Source organism: Ovis aries, chromosome 4 (genome assembly GCF_016772045.2).
Source record: "Ovis aries strain OAR_USU_Benz2616 breed Rambouillet chromosome 4, ARS-UI_Ramb_v3.0, whole genome shotgun sequence".
Classification (NCBI taxonomy): Eukaryota; Metazoa; Chordata; class Mammalia; order Artiodactyla; family Bovidae; genus Ovis; species Ovis aries.
In genome coordinates this window covers 73,867,652-73,887,333 of record NC_056057.1, presented here as the reverse complement: position 1 = coordinate 73,887,333, position 19,682 = coordinate 73,867,652, and the positions used below count along the sequence as shown (strand labels likewise).

Below are 19,682 nucleotides of genomic sequence, written 5' to 3'. Positions count from 1 at the left end.
AAAAAGACCTGTATTTACTGAAAACAACATGCACATAAATAGACCCTTGTAGTTCAAACCAGTGTTGCTCAAGGGTCAACTGTATATTTGAGAATGGCTAAATGACTGAGCACTGAACTGAACTGACTGAACTAAAACTATTGCAACAACTATTCAATACAGCAACCCATACATTAGGTAGGAATAAAAAAGAAACAGGATAAAAACAAATAAATAAATAGGACAGGGACTAAACATGTATATTCACGATCTATTTATTCATATAATACCATGTCAATGCTACTACAAAAATTTCCATTCTTATTGTTTATTTTTATCAAAATTATGCATGCATATAGTTTTATGAGTTAAATAGGCAAATTGGTTTTTACAATGCAGTGAAGGGATTCATTGCCCCTACTCCTCTTATGTCCTTCCCTGGAGGAAATCACTTTCTACTCTTAACTGATTCTTTTTAAATTTATATACACATTATTAAATAATGAGTTTATATCACTACTATTTTTAGTTTTCCTATTTTCAGTATTATCAATTGACTGCCCTCTATGGAATTTGAGAATTCATCTCTTTCCCCTTTCCTTCCATTACACATTTTGTTGATCAATAGTTAAATCAACAACAAATCATGCATTGTTAGGACTTAGTAAATGAGTGATATAGTACACCATAATTATACCTTTTCTTTTACCTGTACAACTTTTCATTTTCCCTCAGACTCGGTTCAGTTTAGTCGCTCAGCTGTGTCCTGACTCTGCAACCCCATGAATGCAGCACGCCAGGCCTCCCTGTCCATCACCAACTCCCAGAGTTCACCCAAACTCATGTACATCGAGTCGGTGATGCCATCCAGCCATCTCATCCTCTGTTGTCCCCTTCTCCTCCTGCCCTCAATCCCTCCTAGCATCAGGGTCTTTTCCAATGAGTCAACCTTTTGCATGAGGTGGCCAAAGGACTGGAGCTTCAGCCTCAGCATCAGTCCTTCCAATGAACACCCAGGACTGGTCTCCTTTAGGATGGACTGGTGGATCTCCTTGCAGTCCAAGGGACTCTCAAGAGTCTTCTCCAACACCACAGTTCAAAAGCATCAATTCTTCGGTGCTCAGCTCCCTTAACAGTCCAACACTCACATCCATATATGACCACTGGAAAAACCATAGCCTTGACTAGAAGGACCTTAGTCGGCAAAGTAATATCTCTGCTTTTCAATATGATATCTAGGTTGGTCATAACTTTCCTTCCAAGGAGTAAGCGTCTTTTAATTTCATGGCTGCAATCACCATCTGCAGTGATTTTGGAGCCCCCAAAATAAAGTCTGACACTGTTTCCACTGTTTCCCTATCTATTTGCCATGAAGTGATGGGACCAGATGCCATGATCTTCGTTTTCTGAATGTTGAGCTTTAAGCCAACTTTTTCACTCTCCTCTTTCACTTTTATCAAGAGGTTTTTTAGTTCCTCTTCACTTTCTGCCATAGGGTGATGTCATCTGCATATCTGAGGTTATTGATAGTTCTCCTAGCAATCTTGATTCCAGTCTGTGCTTCTTCCAGCCCAGCGTTTCTCATGATGTACTCTGCATATAAGTTAAATAAGCAGGGTGACAATATACAGCCTTGATGTACTCCTTTTCCAATTTGGAACCAGTCTGTTGTTCCATGTCCAGTTCTAACTGTTGCTTCCTGACCCGCATATAGTTTCTCAAGAGGCAGGTTCAGTGGTCTGGTATTCCCATCTCTTTCAGAATTTCCCACAGTTTACTGTGATCCACACAGTCAAAGGCTTTGGCATAGTCAATAAAGCAGAAATAGATATTTCTCTCTGGAACTCTGCTGCTTTATCGATGATGCAGGGATGTTGGCAATTTGATCTCTGGTTCCTCTGCCTTTTCTAAAACCAGCTTGAACATCTGGAAGTTCACAGTTCACGGATTGCTAAAGCCTGGCTTGGAGAATTTTGAGTATTACTTTACTAGCATGTGAGATGAGCGCAATTATGCAGTAGTTTGAGTATTTTTTGGCATTGCCTTTCTTTGGGATTGGAATGAAAACACCTTTTCCAGTCTTGTGGCCACTGCTGAGTTTTCCAAATTTGCTGGCATATTGAGTGCAACACTTTCACAGCATCATCTTTCAGGATTTGAAATAGCTCAACTGGAATTCCATCAGCTCCATGAGCTTTGTTCGTAGTGATGCTTTCTAAGGCCCACTTGACTTCACCTTCCAGGATGTCTGGCTCTAGATGAGTCATCACAACATCAAGTCTCTTATTTGATCACTGAATCATCTGTCACTAACTCAAAATTACTCCAACCCTGCTGTCAAAATCTCCACTTAAGATGTGTCTGAACATCAGTTCATCTTGCTGAAATAATCTCTCCTAGAGTTTCCATTTGGAGTTCCCCTGCTCCTATCCAATCTGGTGGGCCCTGTAAATGGTACAGAGCTGGGTATCTTGGCTTTCTCCAAGATACTATTCATTGGAGGATTGCCCTGTCTCTCTCCAGAATGGATATCTTGTTTCCTAAATTCCCTATGTTTCTTTCTTAGTTTTCTTCTTTATTTTGGTGGAGCACAATTTCTAATAGCTTCCTGAGAAAGGACTTAGGGGAATAAACTTGGGGCAAACTTGCATATCTAAGTGTTTCTTTATTTTCTACCCTCACACTCGATTCATAGTTTGCCTGAGTACAGAATTCTACTTTGGAAATTATTTTCTCATTGTCTTTCAGATCCCAGCACTCTTGTTGATAGATTTGAAACCATTCTAATGCCTATTCCTTTTTTTTTTTCCTCTCTCTCTTCTCTCTAGAAACAGTTGGGATTCTTTTTCCTTAGGTTCTGAAATTTCATACTGATAAGTTTTGATGTATTACTAATTTCACTGATTTCACCTTGCACCTGGTGAGCCTGGTAATATGGAAATTCAAGTCCAAAGGTTCTAGATAATGTTCTTAGAGTTAGTCATTGCTAATTTCCTCCCTGCTGTTTTCTCTGTTCTTTATTATTTATATTCTAACATGGTTAGCTTTACTCTATGGCCCTTTCTTTGTCTCTTTTACTCTACTTTCTGGGAGATAATTTCAACTATTGAGTTTAATTTTTGCCATCTTTTTTAAAATTTCTAACAGCTTTCCTTTGTTTTCTCTTAATATTCCTCACTTTTAAAAATTCTACCCTATTCTTGTTTCATGATAGAAGTATCTTAAAATATTTATAGGTAGTTTTTGCATTTTCTGGTCATTTCTGTCTCTCTTTTCAGGTTAGAGTCTTTCTTCACAAATCTGGTCACTTGTTTATATTTGAGTTGGGGAACCAGACAGATGATTGGAAGTTCTGGGACTTTCTGACTGAATATCAGCGAGGCTAGTCCACTTCTATACACCTCTGATAACTGATTTTTCTGCTGACAGTAAGCTTGGAAACCTTCTGTTTTATTCTTTGCAGACTGTAAAGCTCAAATCTTTCATGGGAGGATGAGCAGTCACCAGCTTAGTTGGATCAGGGAACAAAGCTGTAGATCTGGCAGCTTCTCTAACAGAGTTCACCTGTCTTTTTCATTTGAGTTCCTTCCTCTATCCCCAAATCCTTTATTCCCTCTTCCAGAAGTAGATGATGCTGCCCATTTGAGCCTTTTGGGACTGGCAGTACATCCTGAGTCAGTTTCTTGGTTTTCCCCATTACTGACTGAGGACTTCAGCATTTTTAGTTTGATAATCATCTGCCACACATCTGTTTGTTCTCCATGTTCTAGAATTTTGTTGCTGCAGTTTCCTCTCCCTTTTTCTGCTTCCCTATGGACATACAAATTCTAGAAAAATATCTGTTTAGTGTCATTTTGGAGGGACTTCATAAGGGAGCAAAAGAAGATACATTTATTTAATCCACTGATAAGAATGAAATGCAAACTAAACCCTGCAAGATTTAACTGGACAATTAAACATAACTCTAGCTACCATACAATAGTCCACATTCAATTAATCCTTCCCTTCTGTCTGTTCTCTGTCAGGATTTACTTAATCATCCCTATGGACTAGAATCCATTTCATCTTACTAACATACATATGAACTGAAAATAGAAATAATCCTAAGCTTCATTCCTGGGAAATAAGATGGCTAATGTTCTCACAGAATGGTTAGCTCATTACCTGCAGTTTAATGTTCTTCCCTGCTGCACAACTAAAGTAGACGTGATTTCACCATCGAGTTCTCCAAGTCTTGGGATATTACCAATGTTCGTACACAAAAGGTAACCACAAAGCACATCCCTGTGTTAAAAAAGTACCAAGTATTTACATCTTCCTTCAAAGATACAGCAAAATCCATACAGTTAGAACAATAATGTTATCTTACTTAAGCATTTGTTTTTTCATCAACTGTACTATTTCTTCAAATTACAAGCAAAACAAAATAACCTCAAATAAGTTTACTTCCAGCTTTAAAAACTGTCTTCTCTGAAACTTTTGGTGTGCCAAAATCCCAACTATGTTCTAGATTTTCCTTTATTGTCCGCAAAGTATTTATCTAAAGAAAATTACCCATCAAATGGACTTCTTTTATATCTGAATCTCTTTCCTCATAACACATCACAGGATATACTAAGACATTAAAAAAAATATTTGATAAGTGAATGAGTGAACTTTGAATGAGTATTCTTTTAGAATACAATGTTTTCTTCAACCAATGGCACCAGAATTAAAGAACAGATTATATACTTTGTGGCTTCTCAACCACATAGGATCATGATTCCTTTTCCAATATATTCCACTTCTCCCCCAGCTAGCACATACAATTCTAATTTAACTTGTAACATATTTTCATTTGTGTTAACTATTATCTTACATATTCTCTATATTTAACACATTTTAATCATTAAGATAGATAATGATAAACATATTCTAATAAATGTCTTGCAAAGACTTATTAGCAGGCCAGCAACTATATATGGAATATTAGACTTTACCATATAGAAAGAGAAAAATTAAGACTTGCATCTATCGCCAACGTAGAAATATATGTACTACTGTATTAAAAAATAAATTTTAAAAGTTATATCATCACATTATTGTATATATCACAAATTTAAATGCTTTTTAACATAGAAGACATACAACATCTTTTGTTGGAGTTTACTAAATACTTTAGTATAATATTAAAAACATTAGACGATTTTTATTCTTAAGGAAATTATACTGTGGGTAAGAAGAGAAATTACATACATTAAACATCTATAAAACATAGAGTTAGTGACAAGGACCATAAAAGTAGTAAAAGGATGCAGGACAAGAGGGAGGTGTGGGGAAATAAATAATAACAATTAAAATAATCCAGAAATAATTTACAGAGTAAGTGCTATCCAAGGGGATGGGGATGGGTAATTTTTTGGATAGGTAAAATTTTTTTATGGAGTATATAGGGTACTTCCTAAAGTATGAATAGCACACATACCCATGTGAAAGTAGGACAATAAAATATATTAAAAATGGCAAGGTTTGCTAGACTTTGAAAGAGTAGAAAAGAAAAAAACAAAATATGTAGGTTGGGGAAAATTATGGAAGAGGTACAGTGCCAACCTAAGGTTCCATTTCATGTATTAAGCAAGATGGTATTGCATTAAACAAAGTGGTTAAAAGAAAATTCTAAAATCAGACTGCTGGGTTCTAATTCTGCTCTTATTATATCCTAGCTACGTGACCTTAGTCAACTTAACTGTCTCAGTTTCCTCCTCCATAGAATAGGGCAAACTACCATTAAGATTAAATGACATCACTTATGTAAAGTGTAATACAGTTCCTAACACATAGTGTGCACCGAATAGATGTTATTCTTACTATCAATTAAGTATGTGGAACCAGTGAAATTTGAACAAAGAACTGACATGGTCAAAAGGTTCAGGAAAATATTATTTTGATGGGATCATGCTAGACGCTGCTGGCAGAGAAAACTAAGAGGTTTCTCTATTAGTTGAAGAATTGACATAGGTCTTAGTTGGGGTAATGCAATAGGCACAGAAATGAAGAGATGAATTAAAGACAAATTGTGGAGGAGTGAAAGAGAAGAATAAACATGATTTGTCATTTGGATAATGAATCAGAGAGAAGGTAGCATCAAGGATCACTCCGAGGCTTCTAAACAGAAGGAGAGTGAGATATTAAGATCTTTGGGGAAAAGAGTTCTCTAGTAAAGTCAGAGTCAGATAATTCCATCTATCAGCACTGACAACATTCTGTTGGCTTTAATTTTGGTTGCCTTTGAGATGCTGACAGGTGTCTTCTAGGTGAGAAAGACCTAAGGCAGCCGTAGGCATCGCCTGAGCCTTAGGAGAGAGGTCAGAATACATATTGAGATTCAGAAACCCTCTGCAAAGGTGATGTTGGAACTCTGGGAAGAGATGAGGGAGAGAGAATGCTTGATGGCATGCAGAAAAACAGGCAAGTCCTGGTGGCTGAAGAAGCGGTGCCCGGAACGAGGTGTACACTCGGCCCGTTTCTCCGTCTCACCGTTTGTTGCACTGTATCCACGTGTCTTTGTCTCTCCCACAGTTGCCCTTCTCGGTGCCTTCTATATTCAGTTTCTCATAGCAGTATTTGTCTGATGACATCACATCTGAAGCAGAATAGAGTTTTCTATCAGTGAGAGATAAACCACATGAGCCGTTCAACTGTTTGCAGTAAGGGGAAAACACTTGTGAAGAACTCTCTTCTTTCACTACAATGTTACCAATTGCAAAGGTTGTACCCCTGCTTCACAAGAGTTCCCCATACCAAAAGCACCCATCACTTGGGTGCATTTCTCACAAATGCTCATTTAAAACTTGAAAAGAAACCTATTTAGATCTTTGATATGATGCCGGCTGTAAGTTCTGAGAATAACACTCCTGAGAATTTTGCCAATAATTGCGGAAAGATGCTACCAAATGGTTCATTGACAAATGTTCAATGCTTTAATCTCAGTGCCAGATATAAAGCATGAATTTTTCACTCAGCAACTTTTATGAATCATAAAGACAATTTTATTAAAAGAATGATGCACGATAATTAAAGACTCAAGAAAGAGCAGTATTTCCACCTTATTTATTAATTCTTAATGGCTATCAAAAAGTTACTCTGCTTGTAAGCAAATCTCAATTCATGTTAAATCTCTGATTGTCAAATAACATTTTAATTCATGTCAGCATTTTTGTCAGGATTTTATTGTTGCTAAAGCCAAGGTCAGTTAATGGAGCTATCCAAGATTTAGATCAAAACAACTTTTGCAAACTAATCAAAAGATGAGTATATTTTTTAAACTGATGATGTTTGGTAGTTTCTTTTCCTACTTCTTGCTGTCAGCCACTAATTTTTCTCCAAGAGGAGGAAGCAAAAACCATATTTCTTTGTCCAGAGCATAAGCCTACATAACTAAAATGTTCTCCCATCCCAATGTTTCTCTAGTTGTTCAAAAGAGAGCATACACTTCCATTCCCAAAAGGATTATAGCCAGTATTTGTGACAGTTAAGGGTTATCATTATCTTTATAGCTTGCTTTCCAATATAAATAATCTTTTGAAAGAGTTTGAATTAAACACTTCTTTCAGAAGGGCCAGTAATACTTCTGGAAAAATATAACATTTAAATATGCATTTAAATTAAATGTTTTAAATATAAATGTTACATATTTCCTTCTGAAAATCTACCAAACTTTGAAGGGAATAATATTAAAATTTCTTTCTGATATGACAGAGCTACCTTAGCAGAAATTCACCTATAACTAGGAAAACCAGCTAGAGTTTAAGAAAGAGAGATAAGAAAGAAAAGGCAATTCTAGCTAAAAGGCTACAGTTCTTATCCAAGGGTGCCCCACTTGGGGTCCATGTCCATTCCACATAGTTGATGGGTTTTGCCTTAGGATACTAAGTTAAAGACAGCATAAGAGCATCAGAAATCCAGGTATGCTTTGTTCTCCAAGTTGCATACCCTAGAATGGATTTTACCTGCCTGACAGAAAAGGCACTTTCCATTCAAAGACATGGCTAACTAGCCAAGACGTACAGAGCTGTGTCTTATCAAAGGAGGTGCTTTTCTGTAATTTCCACAAAAGTGCTCCTGCCAAGAGCTGCAGTGGCTCTGAAAGTCCCCAAGTCATAATAAAGTGGTTGAAACATTACTTCCATCCAGTTCACATGCCCTTGGGCCAGCTGCCAGACTTGGAGAAGGCTCAAGCCTTGTCATTTACTCACTTTGCCCCCAGATGTATTTGCATTGTCTATCCCTGGTTTTACATCTTCCTCCAAAGCAAATTCCCTAAAATGGAAAAGCATACCCATTAGCAGCACAACGTCTACTTCCATCAGGTAACTGAAAACTATGACCAGGAAAACTAGTAGGTGAGTATTATAAAGGCATTTTACCTTCAGAGTTGACTACGAAACATTTAATATGATCTTCCTACTTTGGTGAGACTTAGTATTTCTTTTGTGCTGGTATATAGGAAACATTTAGGTAAAGATGAAGTAACCTACCTGGACACCATCACAGGAATAACCATCCATCTTATGAATATTGGGGGCACACTAGGAAAAGAAAAGAGAAATATGAACCAAATGCACAGCAAGATATTAAGATGAGCTAATCTCTCTCAAGGTTTTCATTTTGAAAATGAAGTCTCATAATACAGGGTGGTTTCCCAAATCATCTGAAAATAAAAAAAAAAAAAAAGATCAAGAGAAAACAAAAGGAAATGTAACAATTGATGCATTTTCCCCTAAAAATATGGATCTACCAGAGGAAAAGAGCAGTTGATTTGTAAATCCTTATTTACAGATAGAAAGAACCAACAGCAAAGACTCAGCTAACTTAGACAGACACACTAGTTCTCAGAGTAAGAAAAACAGGAACACAAGACAAAGCCAGAAGGATGCCACCAGATGGAGCAATAGATACGGTTTCCCCTTTTTTAACCATGAGAAGTAACAGTTCTTATACTTAGAAGTGAAAGTCTACCTTGGACATGTCAGAAAAAGACATGTTTTATAGCCACCCTCCCCCCTTTCTTCCCTTGGAGCAATTGCAGAAAAGACTGCAAAAGATTGCAAAGCATTCCTATCTGGATAGAAACAGAGTGTAACTTTAAAATTTAGTATACATTTTTCTATTATTATAGTAATTACATACGTATTTGAGAAAAGTTAGGAAATGTGAAAAAAAAAACAAAAACAGGAAGAATGAAAGACCAAAGTCTCTAATATTCCCACCATCCAGAGACAACTATTTTTTATAATTTGGTACATTTTTTTTCCTCTACCTTTTTCAACATAATGTGGTATTTTATAATATAAGTATAATCAGATTATAGATAATGCTTTATATTCTGTTTCAGCCCTTTACTTTCATCATGCAAATTTAACTTTTTTGTAGGTATCATCTTTATAGCTATAACGCATTCCCTGAGCTAACAAGTCATATAATCAATGTATTAAAATATTTACTTATAAATATCTCAAATTTATGCCATTACAACCAGTGCAACAAGAACACCTTTGTATGCACATAATTTTCAGATTTAGATTTCTTTTGAAATCCTGCTTATCACATAATTACATTTTAAAGAAGTTGCTTTATCATACTTTCATTCCCAGAGCCCATTAGGTAATTATTCATTGTATCCCCATCCTCACCAGGCGTAAGCTTAGGAAAACAATGCTAATTAGACAGTAAGAATGCAAATCTTTAATCTCTTAGGATGACCGCTTTTCAAAGAAAGCATTTTTAATGGTTAAAGTAGGGCTTCCCGGGTGGCGCAGGGATCAAGAATCTGCCTGCCATTCATCTGATGAACATCTAGGTTGCTTCCATGTCCTGGCTATTATAAACAGTGTGGCGATGAACACTAGGGTACACGTGTCTCTTTCAAAGCTGTAGTACATATACATAATGGAGTATTATTCAGCCATTAAAAAGAATACATTTGAATCAGTTCTAATGAGGTGGATGAAACTGGAGCCTATTATACAGAGTGAAATAAACCAGAAAGAAAAACACCAATACAGTATACTAACACATATATATGGAATTTAGAAAGATGGTAACGATAACCCTGTATGCGAGACAGCAAAAGAGACACAGATGTATAGAACAGTCTTTTGGACTCTGTGGGAGAGGAAGAGGGTGGGTTGATTTGGGGAAATGGCATTGAAACATGTATAACATCACATGTGAAATGAATTGCCAGTCCAGGTTCAATGCATGATACAGGATGATTGGGGCTGGTGCACCGGGGTGACTCAGAGGGATGGTACAGGGAAGGAGGTGGGAGGGGGGTTCAGGATGGGGAACACGTGTACACCGATGGCGGATTCATGTTGATATATGGCAAAAACCACTACAATATTGTAAAGTTAAAAAAAAAAAAAAAAAGAATCTGCCTGCCGATGAGGAGGTGCAAAAGATGCGGGTTTGATCCCTGGGTCAGTAAGATTCCCTGGAGTAGGAAATAGCAACCCGCTCCAGCATTCTTGCCTGAAAATTTCCATGGACAGAGGAGGCTGGCGGGCTACAATCCATGGGTTCGCAGAGTTGGACATGACTGTCTGAGCACAGCACAGATAAACCACTACTAATTCTCTTTTCTCTAGAGAAAGGAAGATGTGGGCAGTCTTCACTTTGCATGGCTCCAGTGTGAAGGAATTTCACTATGGTTTTGTTAAATAACACCCGTACCCCCAAGACACAGTTTCAGTTTCAGTTACCACAGTAGATTAAGTGTGGGTAATTGCATGAAGAACAAACTTTGCTGTTAGCTCTTCAGCCCACCAATCGCTTGGTAAATAAGATACGGCCATCACGGTCAACAGCCTGTCTAGGCGCTTCTTTCAGCGTCTGTCAGGATTGATCACTGAGCATCTGTTCATTCAGTGCATGCACAGACAACAAAGGACATAGCTTGTTGCCTTTCTGTCTCTGGGTGATACCATGTGACATCTTATAATAAAACTGAATAGTTGAAAGAGGAAACTGGCCAAAGGTGAAAGTGCAGCAAAGAAATGAAAAGTGATAACACTGGAAGAGAAAGTAAAATCAAATGTAAATAGCATGACAGAAAAAAAAAATCAGTGACTATGCGAATGGGATGCTGATACCACTGTTCAGCAAAACAATTCTCATTCACAACTTCACATCTCTTGGATATTTCACAACATTGAAAGCACAAAGGATCATGTCAAAAAACTGACCCAAAGTTAGGAGAGTAGCAATTCAACAAGACACAGGAAAGATGCTCACTAAGTATCATTAGGTTTCCGACCAGCAGAAGGCAAGCACGGCTCAAATTAGCGATAAGTTTTTTACAAAGAAATAAAATGCGTTAATTTTCAATATTTTCATTTTAATTTAATGTGAGCTAAATAAATATTAGTTCTTTTTTTTTTCATTTCTCTATTCATTTAAGTCCAACAGTAAGGGAGTTTTTAATCACTTTATATTTTTTAAAGCTCACAGAATAATTGTAAATTTTTCCATTGATTACTACAATACTTCACATGGTTTCAGCTTTCATGGTCACTGCTGTGATCCTGCATTAAATGCCAAGAAAGGACTGCCTGTATACACATACACTGAGATCTGTGATCCCCTGACGAAGTTTATTAACTTCTGTATCTTCCCTGAAGTGAAAGTGTTAGTCGTTCAGTCATGTATGACTTCTTTCAACTCCATGGACTGTAGCCCACCAGGCTCTTCTGTCCATGGAATTCTCCAGGCGTGAATACTGCAATGGCTAGCCATTCTCTTTTCCAGGGAGTATTCCTGACCCAGGGGCCCGTGTCTCCTGCATTGCAGGCAGATTCTTCTTTAACGTTTGAGCCACTAGGGAAGCCCTTATCTTCCCTACTGACAACTAAATGATATTAAATTCAAAATCAGCAATTAGTGGCAAGCTGTTTCAGGTAAATAAAAGTCAAGACAGGCCCTGCCTCAGAACCCAGTATCCTGTGGTTCTCTCTGCCTTGTCTAACTCGTTTCAACCAGTTGAAGAGAGTCCTTCTGTTTCCTCCTTCACTAGCTGGACTAAACACAAAAGCCTTTTATTCCCTACTTTCAACAAAAACAAAATAGTTAAGGCAGATATACAGTCTTAAGATTAGTTCAACGGTAAGACAAAATCACACTGAACATCTGCTCAAACTTTGCTTACTGAAACTTCAATTCCAAAAAATTAATGAAAGGAAAGAAAGAGTTGACTCGAAAGAGAAACATGAATATCTTGCCCATTTCCATTCCATCTGAGGGTCAGTTCACTAAACTCCAACTTTTCCCCCCTTGGATTCAAAGAAATGATTCATAAGTTACCTGGCTTGAATTTCCAGAGCATGTTTCACGAATGTCACAATCATTTACTGCTTCACGGCACACGGTTCCCATAGGCTGAAACTAAAATGAACAAAACTCAATGTGCAAAACTGTCAAAGGAAAAAAAAAAACAAACCTCTTACAGTATCATCTTAAAAATGCAAAATGAATTTTTTTTGGATAGGAATACCTTAAACTAGTTTAAGATGAAAATCTGTGAAAACCATACTGCATGAAAATGTTAATTTAATAGTTCTCAGGGCGAGTTTCTCACATATGAAGTAATTTGCATAGTCATCACACATAGCCTTACAAGATCTAGCTAAAATAGGATGTGCTTGATGGTACATCTGTACCAGAAGGACAAGCCAGTCCAAGTTCCAGCAATTCTTTCTTCCAACTAGCTTATGGATTTACACTTTATCCTTCATTCTTACTGGCACTTTTATCATATTATTCTTTTTTACCTCATCAGCTAAGAATTTGAAAGTTACATTTTGGACTGAATTGTAAAAGTTAGAGGAAATGGCAAAGCTATTTCCTTTCATGATTTCCTTTACCATCTTCTCCTCCTGCATCATTTTTTTTTTACAGATCTATAGCTTGGTCTTTTATTCCCTTTTAATGTTTATATTATTTGTACCTGTCTGTAAGACTCTTCTTTGGTCTGTTTTCAACTCACATATTTTTTTAAAGCATAGGAGTCATACAAATAAACTTGTATGCTTGTTGGATTCATCAGTTGCAAGAGTATTCATTAAAACAAAACAAAAAGAGATACATAAAGCTACCATCTTTCTCTTTTTCTCTTCAATCCCACTCTCTTTCTTGCTCTAAAAGGTTACTATTTGGGGCTGCGTCCTTCTGTGTTTCTAACTCTGCTCACACAAGCATATACAGTATTCTAGACCCCTTTTCTCCCCCAACACACACCCACACACAACTTCCATCCTCTCTCCCTGGTTCACCATCCTCCAGGCAGTTGAGCCTCCTGTTGCTCATAGAACATGAGCAGCACAGTGCCAACTCCAGTCAGGAATTCAACAGATACTTTTTCCAAAGGGCTGAACAAAATTTTGTGTTTGTTCATTCATTCATCAAGCATTTACTAGGCACTTAAAATGTGCTAGGCACAGCCAGTGGAGATTCAACAGAAAACAAACACAAGAATCTTGTTCGCAAAGAATTTAGAATTTAGTGGGGATGATATCACTCTAATGGCAGAAAGTGAAGTGGAACTAAAGAGCCTGTTAATGAGGGTGAAAGGAGAGAGTGAAAAAGTTGGCTTAAAACTCAATATTCAAAAAATGAAGAACATGGTAGCTGGTCCCATCATTTCATGGCAAACAGATGGGAGAAAAGTGGAAACGGTGGCAGTTTTTATTTTCTGGGGCTCCAAAATCACTGCAGACAGTGATTGCAGTCATGAAATTAAAGGACTCTTGCTCCTTGGAAGGAAAGCTATGACAAACCTAGACAGCATATAAAAATGTGATGTCAGCAGAGACATCACTCTGTTGACAAAGATCCATATAGTCAAAGCTATGATTTTTCCAGTAGTCATGCATAGACGTGAGAATTAGACCATAAAGAAGTCTGAATGCCGAAGAATTGATGCTTTCAAATTGTGGTGCTGGAAAAGACTCTTGAGAATACCTTGGTCAGCAACAAGATCTAACCAGTCCATCCTAAAGGAAATCAATCCTGAATATTCACTGGAAGGACTGATGCTGAACCTGAAGCTCCAATACTTTGGCCACCTGATGCAAAGAGCCAGCTCATTGGAAAACACCCTGATGCTGGAAAAGATTGAAAGAAGGGGATGGTAGAGGATGAGATGATTAGATAACGTCACCAACTCAATGGACATGAATTTTAGCAAACTCTGGGAGATAGTGAAGGACAGAGGAGAGGCTGTACTGCAGTGTATGGGATCACAGAGTCAGACACGACTTAGCAACTGACCAACAACAACAAATAGGCCATAAAAATAAGGAAACAAGCAAGATAAGTTAATTTAATATACTTTGGTTCTCTTCCTTCTGGGAATTGGTACAAGCTACCATTTTAGAACTTTTGAGGTAGAAGTATAAGCAGATTTAAGGTACAGTTCATACAAGAGTGTAAATGTTCACGAATTGTCAGGAAACTTCCAAAAATCAGCATGGTAGAGGAGGACTTGTGCTAAGTGCTGGGGTGAAGCAGTAAGTCAACCCAAATCACCACCCTCTTGGAATTTTCACATAAAGAAAATAGAAAATGAGCAAAGAAGTAAATAAGCAATATTTTACAGCAGGAGTTCCCAAATCATGCCTCAAGGACAATTTTGGCTGCCTGTTTGTGTTGTATTTGAAGTTTTATTAGAACACTGCCACATGTTTCCTCTGTATTTTTGATGGCTGCTTTCAAAGAAAGAGTTGAGCAACTGACATAAAGACCTTATAACCCCAAAATCTGTCCCTTTACAGAAAGTGCTTGCTAACTCTGACTTACAGATAAATCATTATAAACACATATAGAAGAAAACAAAAATACACATGCTTCCTCATTTTGTTCTGATCCCTCTTTTTCATTTCTTCTTCTGCTTCTGACTCCTCTAGGAGCCCAGGGTGGGGTGAGATGGGAGTATGGGGTAGAGAAAGTGGCAGAACAGATCTTACTTGACTGGTAAAGTTGTAACTCATATTCTAAGATAGTTAACCGTACCATTTTATTTTATGTATTTTAATTCTATTATTTTGTACTTGCTCCTTTCAGTGATTATATCACAAAGAGCTTAATTCTATGAATCCAAGAAAAAATGGCATAATTGACTGCATTTGATGGATCAGTCAGTTCAGTCGCTCAGTCATATCCGACTCTGTAACCCCATGGACCGCAGCACATCAGGGCTCCCTGTCCATCACCAACTCCTGGAGTTTACTCAAACTCATGTTCATTGAGTCGGTGATGCCATCCTACCACCTCCTTCTCCTCCCACCTTCAATGTCGCCCAGCATCAGGGTCTTTTCAAATGAGTCAGTTCTTCGCATCAGATGGCCAAAGTGTTGGAGTTTCAGCTTCAATTTAATGGATGGGCAGACTTAAAACATTGAGGATTAAAATATATGATTAGGAATCCCTAGATGGCAGTTGGAGAAACTAACAGAGTAAACAGTTGAGGTAGACAAAATGAAAAAATATGTGTTTCACATTTAGTTTCATCTTTGTTTTTTTAGAGAGTGCTTTCAGAGATCTCTGCCAGTGCCTTGCTTCTCTTAAAACTCTGCCAGAGACACAGTGGTAAAGTGGGAACAACAGAAACTGCTGCCAGCAGATCTGGGGTGTAACTGCACATTTCTTCTTTACTAGCTGAGTGAGACTATGCAGGTTATTTCACTTCCCTGAGATAGGCATTGCTCAGCTGGAAAAAATCTAGATAATAATATCCATCCCCAAAGTGTAGCTATGAGCATTATCTAAGACAGCAGTCTCAACCAGAGAATATTTGGCAATGGACGGAGGAGCCTGATAGGCTGCAGTCCATGGAGACGCTAGAGTCGAACACAACTGAGCGACTTCACTTTCACTTTTCGTTTTCATGCTTTGGAGAAGGAAATGACAACCCACTCCAGTGTTCTTGCCTGGAGAATCTCAGGGACGGGGAAGCCTGGTGGGCTGCCATCTATGGGGTCGCATTGAGTTGGACACGACTGAAGCGACTTAGCAGTAAGACATCATGGTGTCATGACTTGGAGGGATGCTGCTGGCAACTAGTAGGTAGAAGTCAGAGATGCTGCTAAATAGCCTTCAAGACATAAGATAACCCTCACAATAAAGAACAATCTTGCCAAAAATGTCAACAGTGCCACAGTTAAGAAACCTGGATATAGGATGATATATTTTGCAAGTACTTAGTACAGCTTCTGGCACACAGTAGGGCATTAAATATGATAGGTTCATATTTTGCCCTCTATTAATTCATTAGAGCCGATCAGTCAGCAAAGAATTAGTAAGAGAATGCTGTGCATATTTATTCATTCATTCAGCAATTATTTACTGAAGTCTTGGTCCAATTACAGTGCAAATGCCTGGCTCTGCCTCTGCAAAATGTACAGACTGGAGGGAAAGAAAGATATTATACCTTAGAAATAATATAAAATTATACCAGATTTTATATGAGGAAAGAAAAAATGGATTTCTTAGAGCAAAGTAAGCCCCAAATTACCAGAGTCTTGATGTAAAGGCTTAACTATTTGGAGACAGGCATGAGGATGTTATTGGGAGAAGGAAAATAGCCAAGGTGTGTAAAGATGCATTGAACAGTGATGTACAACAGATGAAAGGTGTTTTAATGTCTACAAAGATTTCTTTTGTTGCCTCAACAGCTAATACATGAGACATTTCAAGTTGAGCACCATGAAAAGAAGGAGATGACATCACCCTTATGGCAGAAAGTGAAGAACTAAAGAGCCTCTTGATGAAAGTGAAGTGAAGAGCAGAGTGAAAAAGTTGGCTTAAAACTCAGCATTCAGAAAACTAAGATCATGGCACCTGGCCCCACCATTTCATGGGAAATAGATGGGGAAACAATGGAAAGAGCGGCAGACTTTATTTTGGGGGGCTTCAAAATCACTGCAGATGGTGACTGCAGCCATGAAATTAAAAGATGCTTACTCCTTGGAAGTTAAGCTATGACAAACCTAGACAGCATACTAAAAAGCAGAAACATTACTTTGCCAACAAAAGTCCATCTAGTCAAACTATGGTTTTTCAGTAGTCATGTATGGATATGAGAGGTGGACTCTGAAGAAAGTTGAGCGCTGAAGAATTCATGCTTTTGAATTGTGGTGTTAGAGAAGACCCTTTAGATTCCCTCAGCTGCAAGGAGATCCAACCAGTCCATCCTAAAGGAAATCAGTCCGGAATATTCATTAGAAGGACTGATGATGAAGCTGAAACTCCAACACTTTGGCCACCTGATGCAAAGAACTGACTCATTTGAAAAGACCTTGATGCTGGGAAAGACTGAAGGCAGGCAGAGGATGAGGTGGTTGGATGGCATCACCAATTTTCCGGAGTCAGTGATGGACAGGGAAGCCTGGTGTGCTGCAGTTCATGGGGTCGCAAAGAGTCAGACATGACTGAGCAACTGAACTGGACTGAACTGAATTGAATATCTACTTGGCTTTACAATAAAGGAAACACATTATTCAAAGAATAGTTTCATTTAAATTATATTACATTATGTTATTATTATTATTATTATTCAGTTCAGTTCAGTTCATTTCAGTCACTCAGTCGTGTCCGACTCTTTGCGACCCCATGAATATCACAGCATGCCAGGCCTCCCTATCCATCACCATCTCCCGCAGTTCACTCAAACTCACGTCCATCAAGTCGGTGATGCCATCCAATCATCTCATCCTCGGTCGTCCCCTTCTCTCCCAGCATCAGAGTCTTTTCCAATGAGTCAACTCTTCGCATGAGGTGGCCAAAGTACTGGAGTTTCAGCGTTAGCGTCATTCCTTCCAAAGAACACCCAGGGCTGATCTCCTTTAGAATGAACTGGCTGGATCTCCTTGCAGTCCAAGGGACTCTCAAGAGTCTTCTCCAACACCACAGTTCAAAAGCATCAATTCTTTGGCGCTCAGCTTTCTTCACAGTCCAACTCTCGCATCCATACATGACCACAGGAAAAACCATAGCCTTGACTAGACGGACCTTTGTTGGCAAAGTAATGTCTCTGCTTTTGAATATGCTATCTAGGTTGGTCATAACTTTTCTTCCAAGGAGTAAGCGTCTTTTAATACATATATATTATAGCACATTAAATGGTTTCATTTAAAGTGCACGCTCTTCAGGGAGGCAGTACAAAGAGCACAAACTCTAGGGATTACAAAAACACAGGCCCTAGCTCCTTATTTACTTGGTATATTTAATCACTACAAGCCTCAGCTTTGTCATCCGTTAGATAGGAATAAATGTAGTAACTACTCCTCATAAGACTTGTGAGACTCCTATAAAGCCTCTGGCACTTGTCACTCAACATTCATCAGGTCTTACTATTGTCTATTGTTATTTGCTTATGTTTACCTTAAATATTAACTATTTAAGTTATTGCCTTAATAACTTATCAAATATATCCTCTTTTCTTTCAGTTGGTTATCAGTCAACATTTATTTACCTTGCACTTTTTACAACAAAGACCATCACTGCATTGGGAGTCTTGAGTCAAGGTACATTTCTTACAACACTCTGCTCCTTCAAGGACACATTCCTAAGGAATATAAACATTTGGAAAAAATGAAAGTGGTGTCATTTTCCTGAAAGCATCAGGCTATTTTCCAAAATAAATGTACAGTCTCAGAATTATCATCTTTATTCCAGAATCTTATGAAATTTCTAGGCACAAGACTTGCTCTGTATGGTTCAGTATGGATCTAGAATATCCCCAAATAACCTAAAGAAATCATCCAAACTCAAAGACTTACTGCAGGGGTCCCGCAGTCACACTCCTCGCCAGTTTCAATGAAGCCATTGCCACACTCAGGAGGATCAAGTAGCTGTGGAATGAAAAACAGGAAGGGCACTAAAATGTAGAAAAGTCAGCACCAAATATAATATGAGAGACCCCAAGTGTCACAACTACACTTCTGGCCTGTCAGTCATTTCAAAATATATTTTTTATTTTCCTAAGCTATAAAGTATGACTGTAGAATTTTAGAACTGGAAACTTTAAAAGTGTCTAGTATTGATTCCATTTCAGACTTAATCATATTTTCATATATAACGCATACACCAAATAGGGTCTGATAAGTGCCATCAAAGCAAAAAATGATCTAGGCATTGGCTAAAACAAAGCCAGATGGACTCCTAAAATTTCATTTCAAACAAGAGCAAGGGATTTGGAGTCAGAATGTCTGTATTCAAATCTTGGCTTAGCCATGTATCTTGGGCAAATGGCTTGCCATCTCAGAGCCCAAGTGTTTTAGTATTTAAAACAATAGTAACAATAATATTAGTTTCCATCTACATAATGAATTATTCTGAAGATCAAATACAATTACCTGTGAAAAGCTTTGTATCAACTGTATTAACTTGTGAAACAAAGTTATTTTGTGGGCAATGAGGAAAACATCACAAAAATTAATAAATTCATGGATTTATTTAATATAAAATTCAGCTCTACCTATTCACATGGCTCTGCAGAGAACAGCAGTAATAATTTGCCCCAGAGAGGGGATTAATGAGAGGACAAAGACCTCCTTTTCCATCAGGATGAATTATGATTCAGTATCCAAAGGGGAAAAAAATGCATCAAGAAAATGAAAAAGAAATGCAAAGTAAAGCTGTTTTTGTAAGCAAACCCTGAATCCTCCTTT

The 19,682-nt window shown here is 37.8% G+C and overlaps 1 protein-coding gene across 9 annotated transcripts in view; it reads right to left on the bottom strand.

Moving 5' to 3' along the window:
* Nucleotides 1-19,682, bottom strand: part of ADAM22 (ADAM metallopeptidase domain 22) — a 239,367-nt gene that overhangs the window by 42,179 nt on the left and 177,506 nt on the right. For all 9 annotated transcript variants that reach the window (XM_042248675.2, XM_042248676.2, XM_042248678.2 and 6 more), the window contains exons 16-22: nucleotides 18,792-18,863; nucleotides 18,485-18,577; nucleotides 12,319-12,399; nucleotides 8,496-8,546; nucleotides 8,214-8,277; nucleotides 6,496-6,601; nucleotides 4,144-4,263 (exon numbers count right to left, since the gene is read on the bottom strand). In XM_042248675.2, the coding sequence (XP_042104609.1) occupies nucleotides 4,144-4,263; nucleotides 6,496-6,601; nucleotides 8,214-8,277; nucleotides 8,496-8,546; nucleotides 12,319-12,399; nucleotides 18,485-18,577; nucleotides 18,792-18,863 (587 nt within the window). The remainder of the gene's footprint in view (nucleotides 1-4,143; nucleotides 4,264-6,495; nucleotides 6,602-8,213; nucleotides 8,278-8,495; nucleotides 8,547-12,318; nucleotides 12,400-18,484; nucleotides 18,578-18,791; nucleotides 18,864-19,682) is intronic.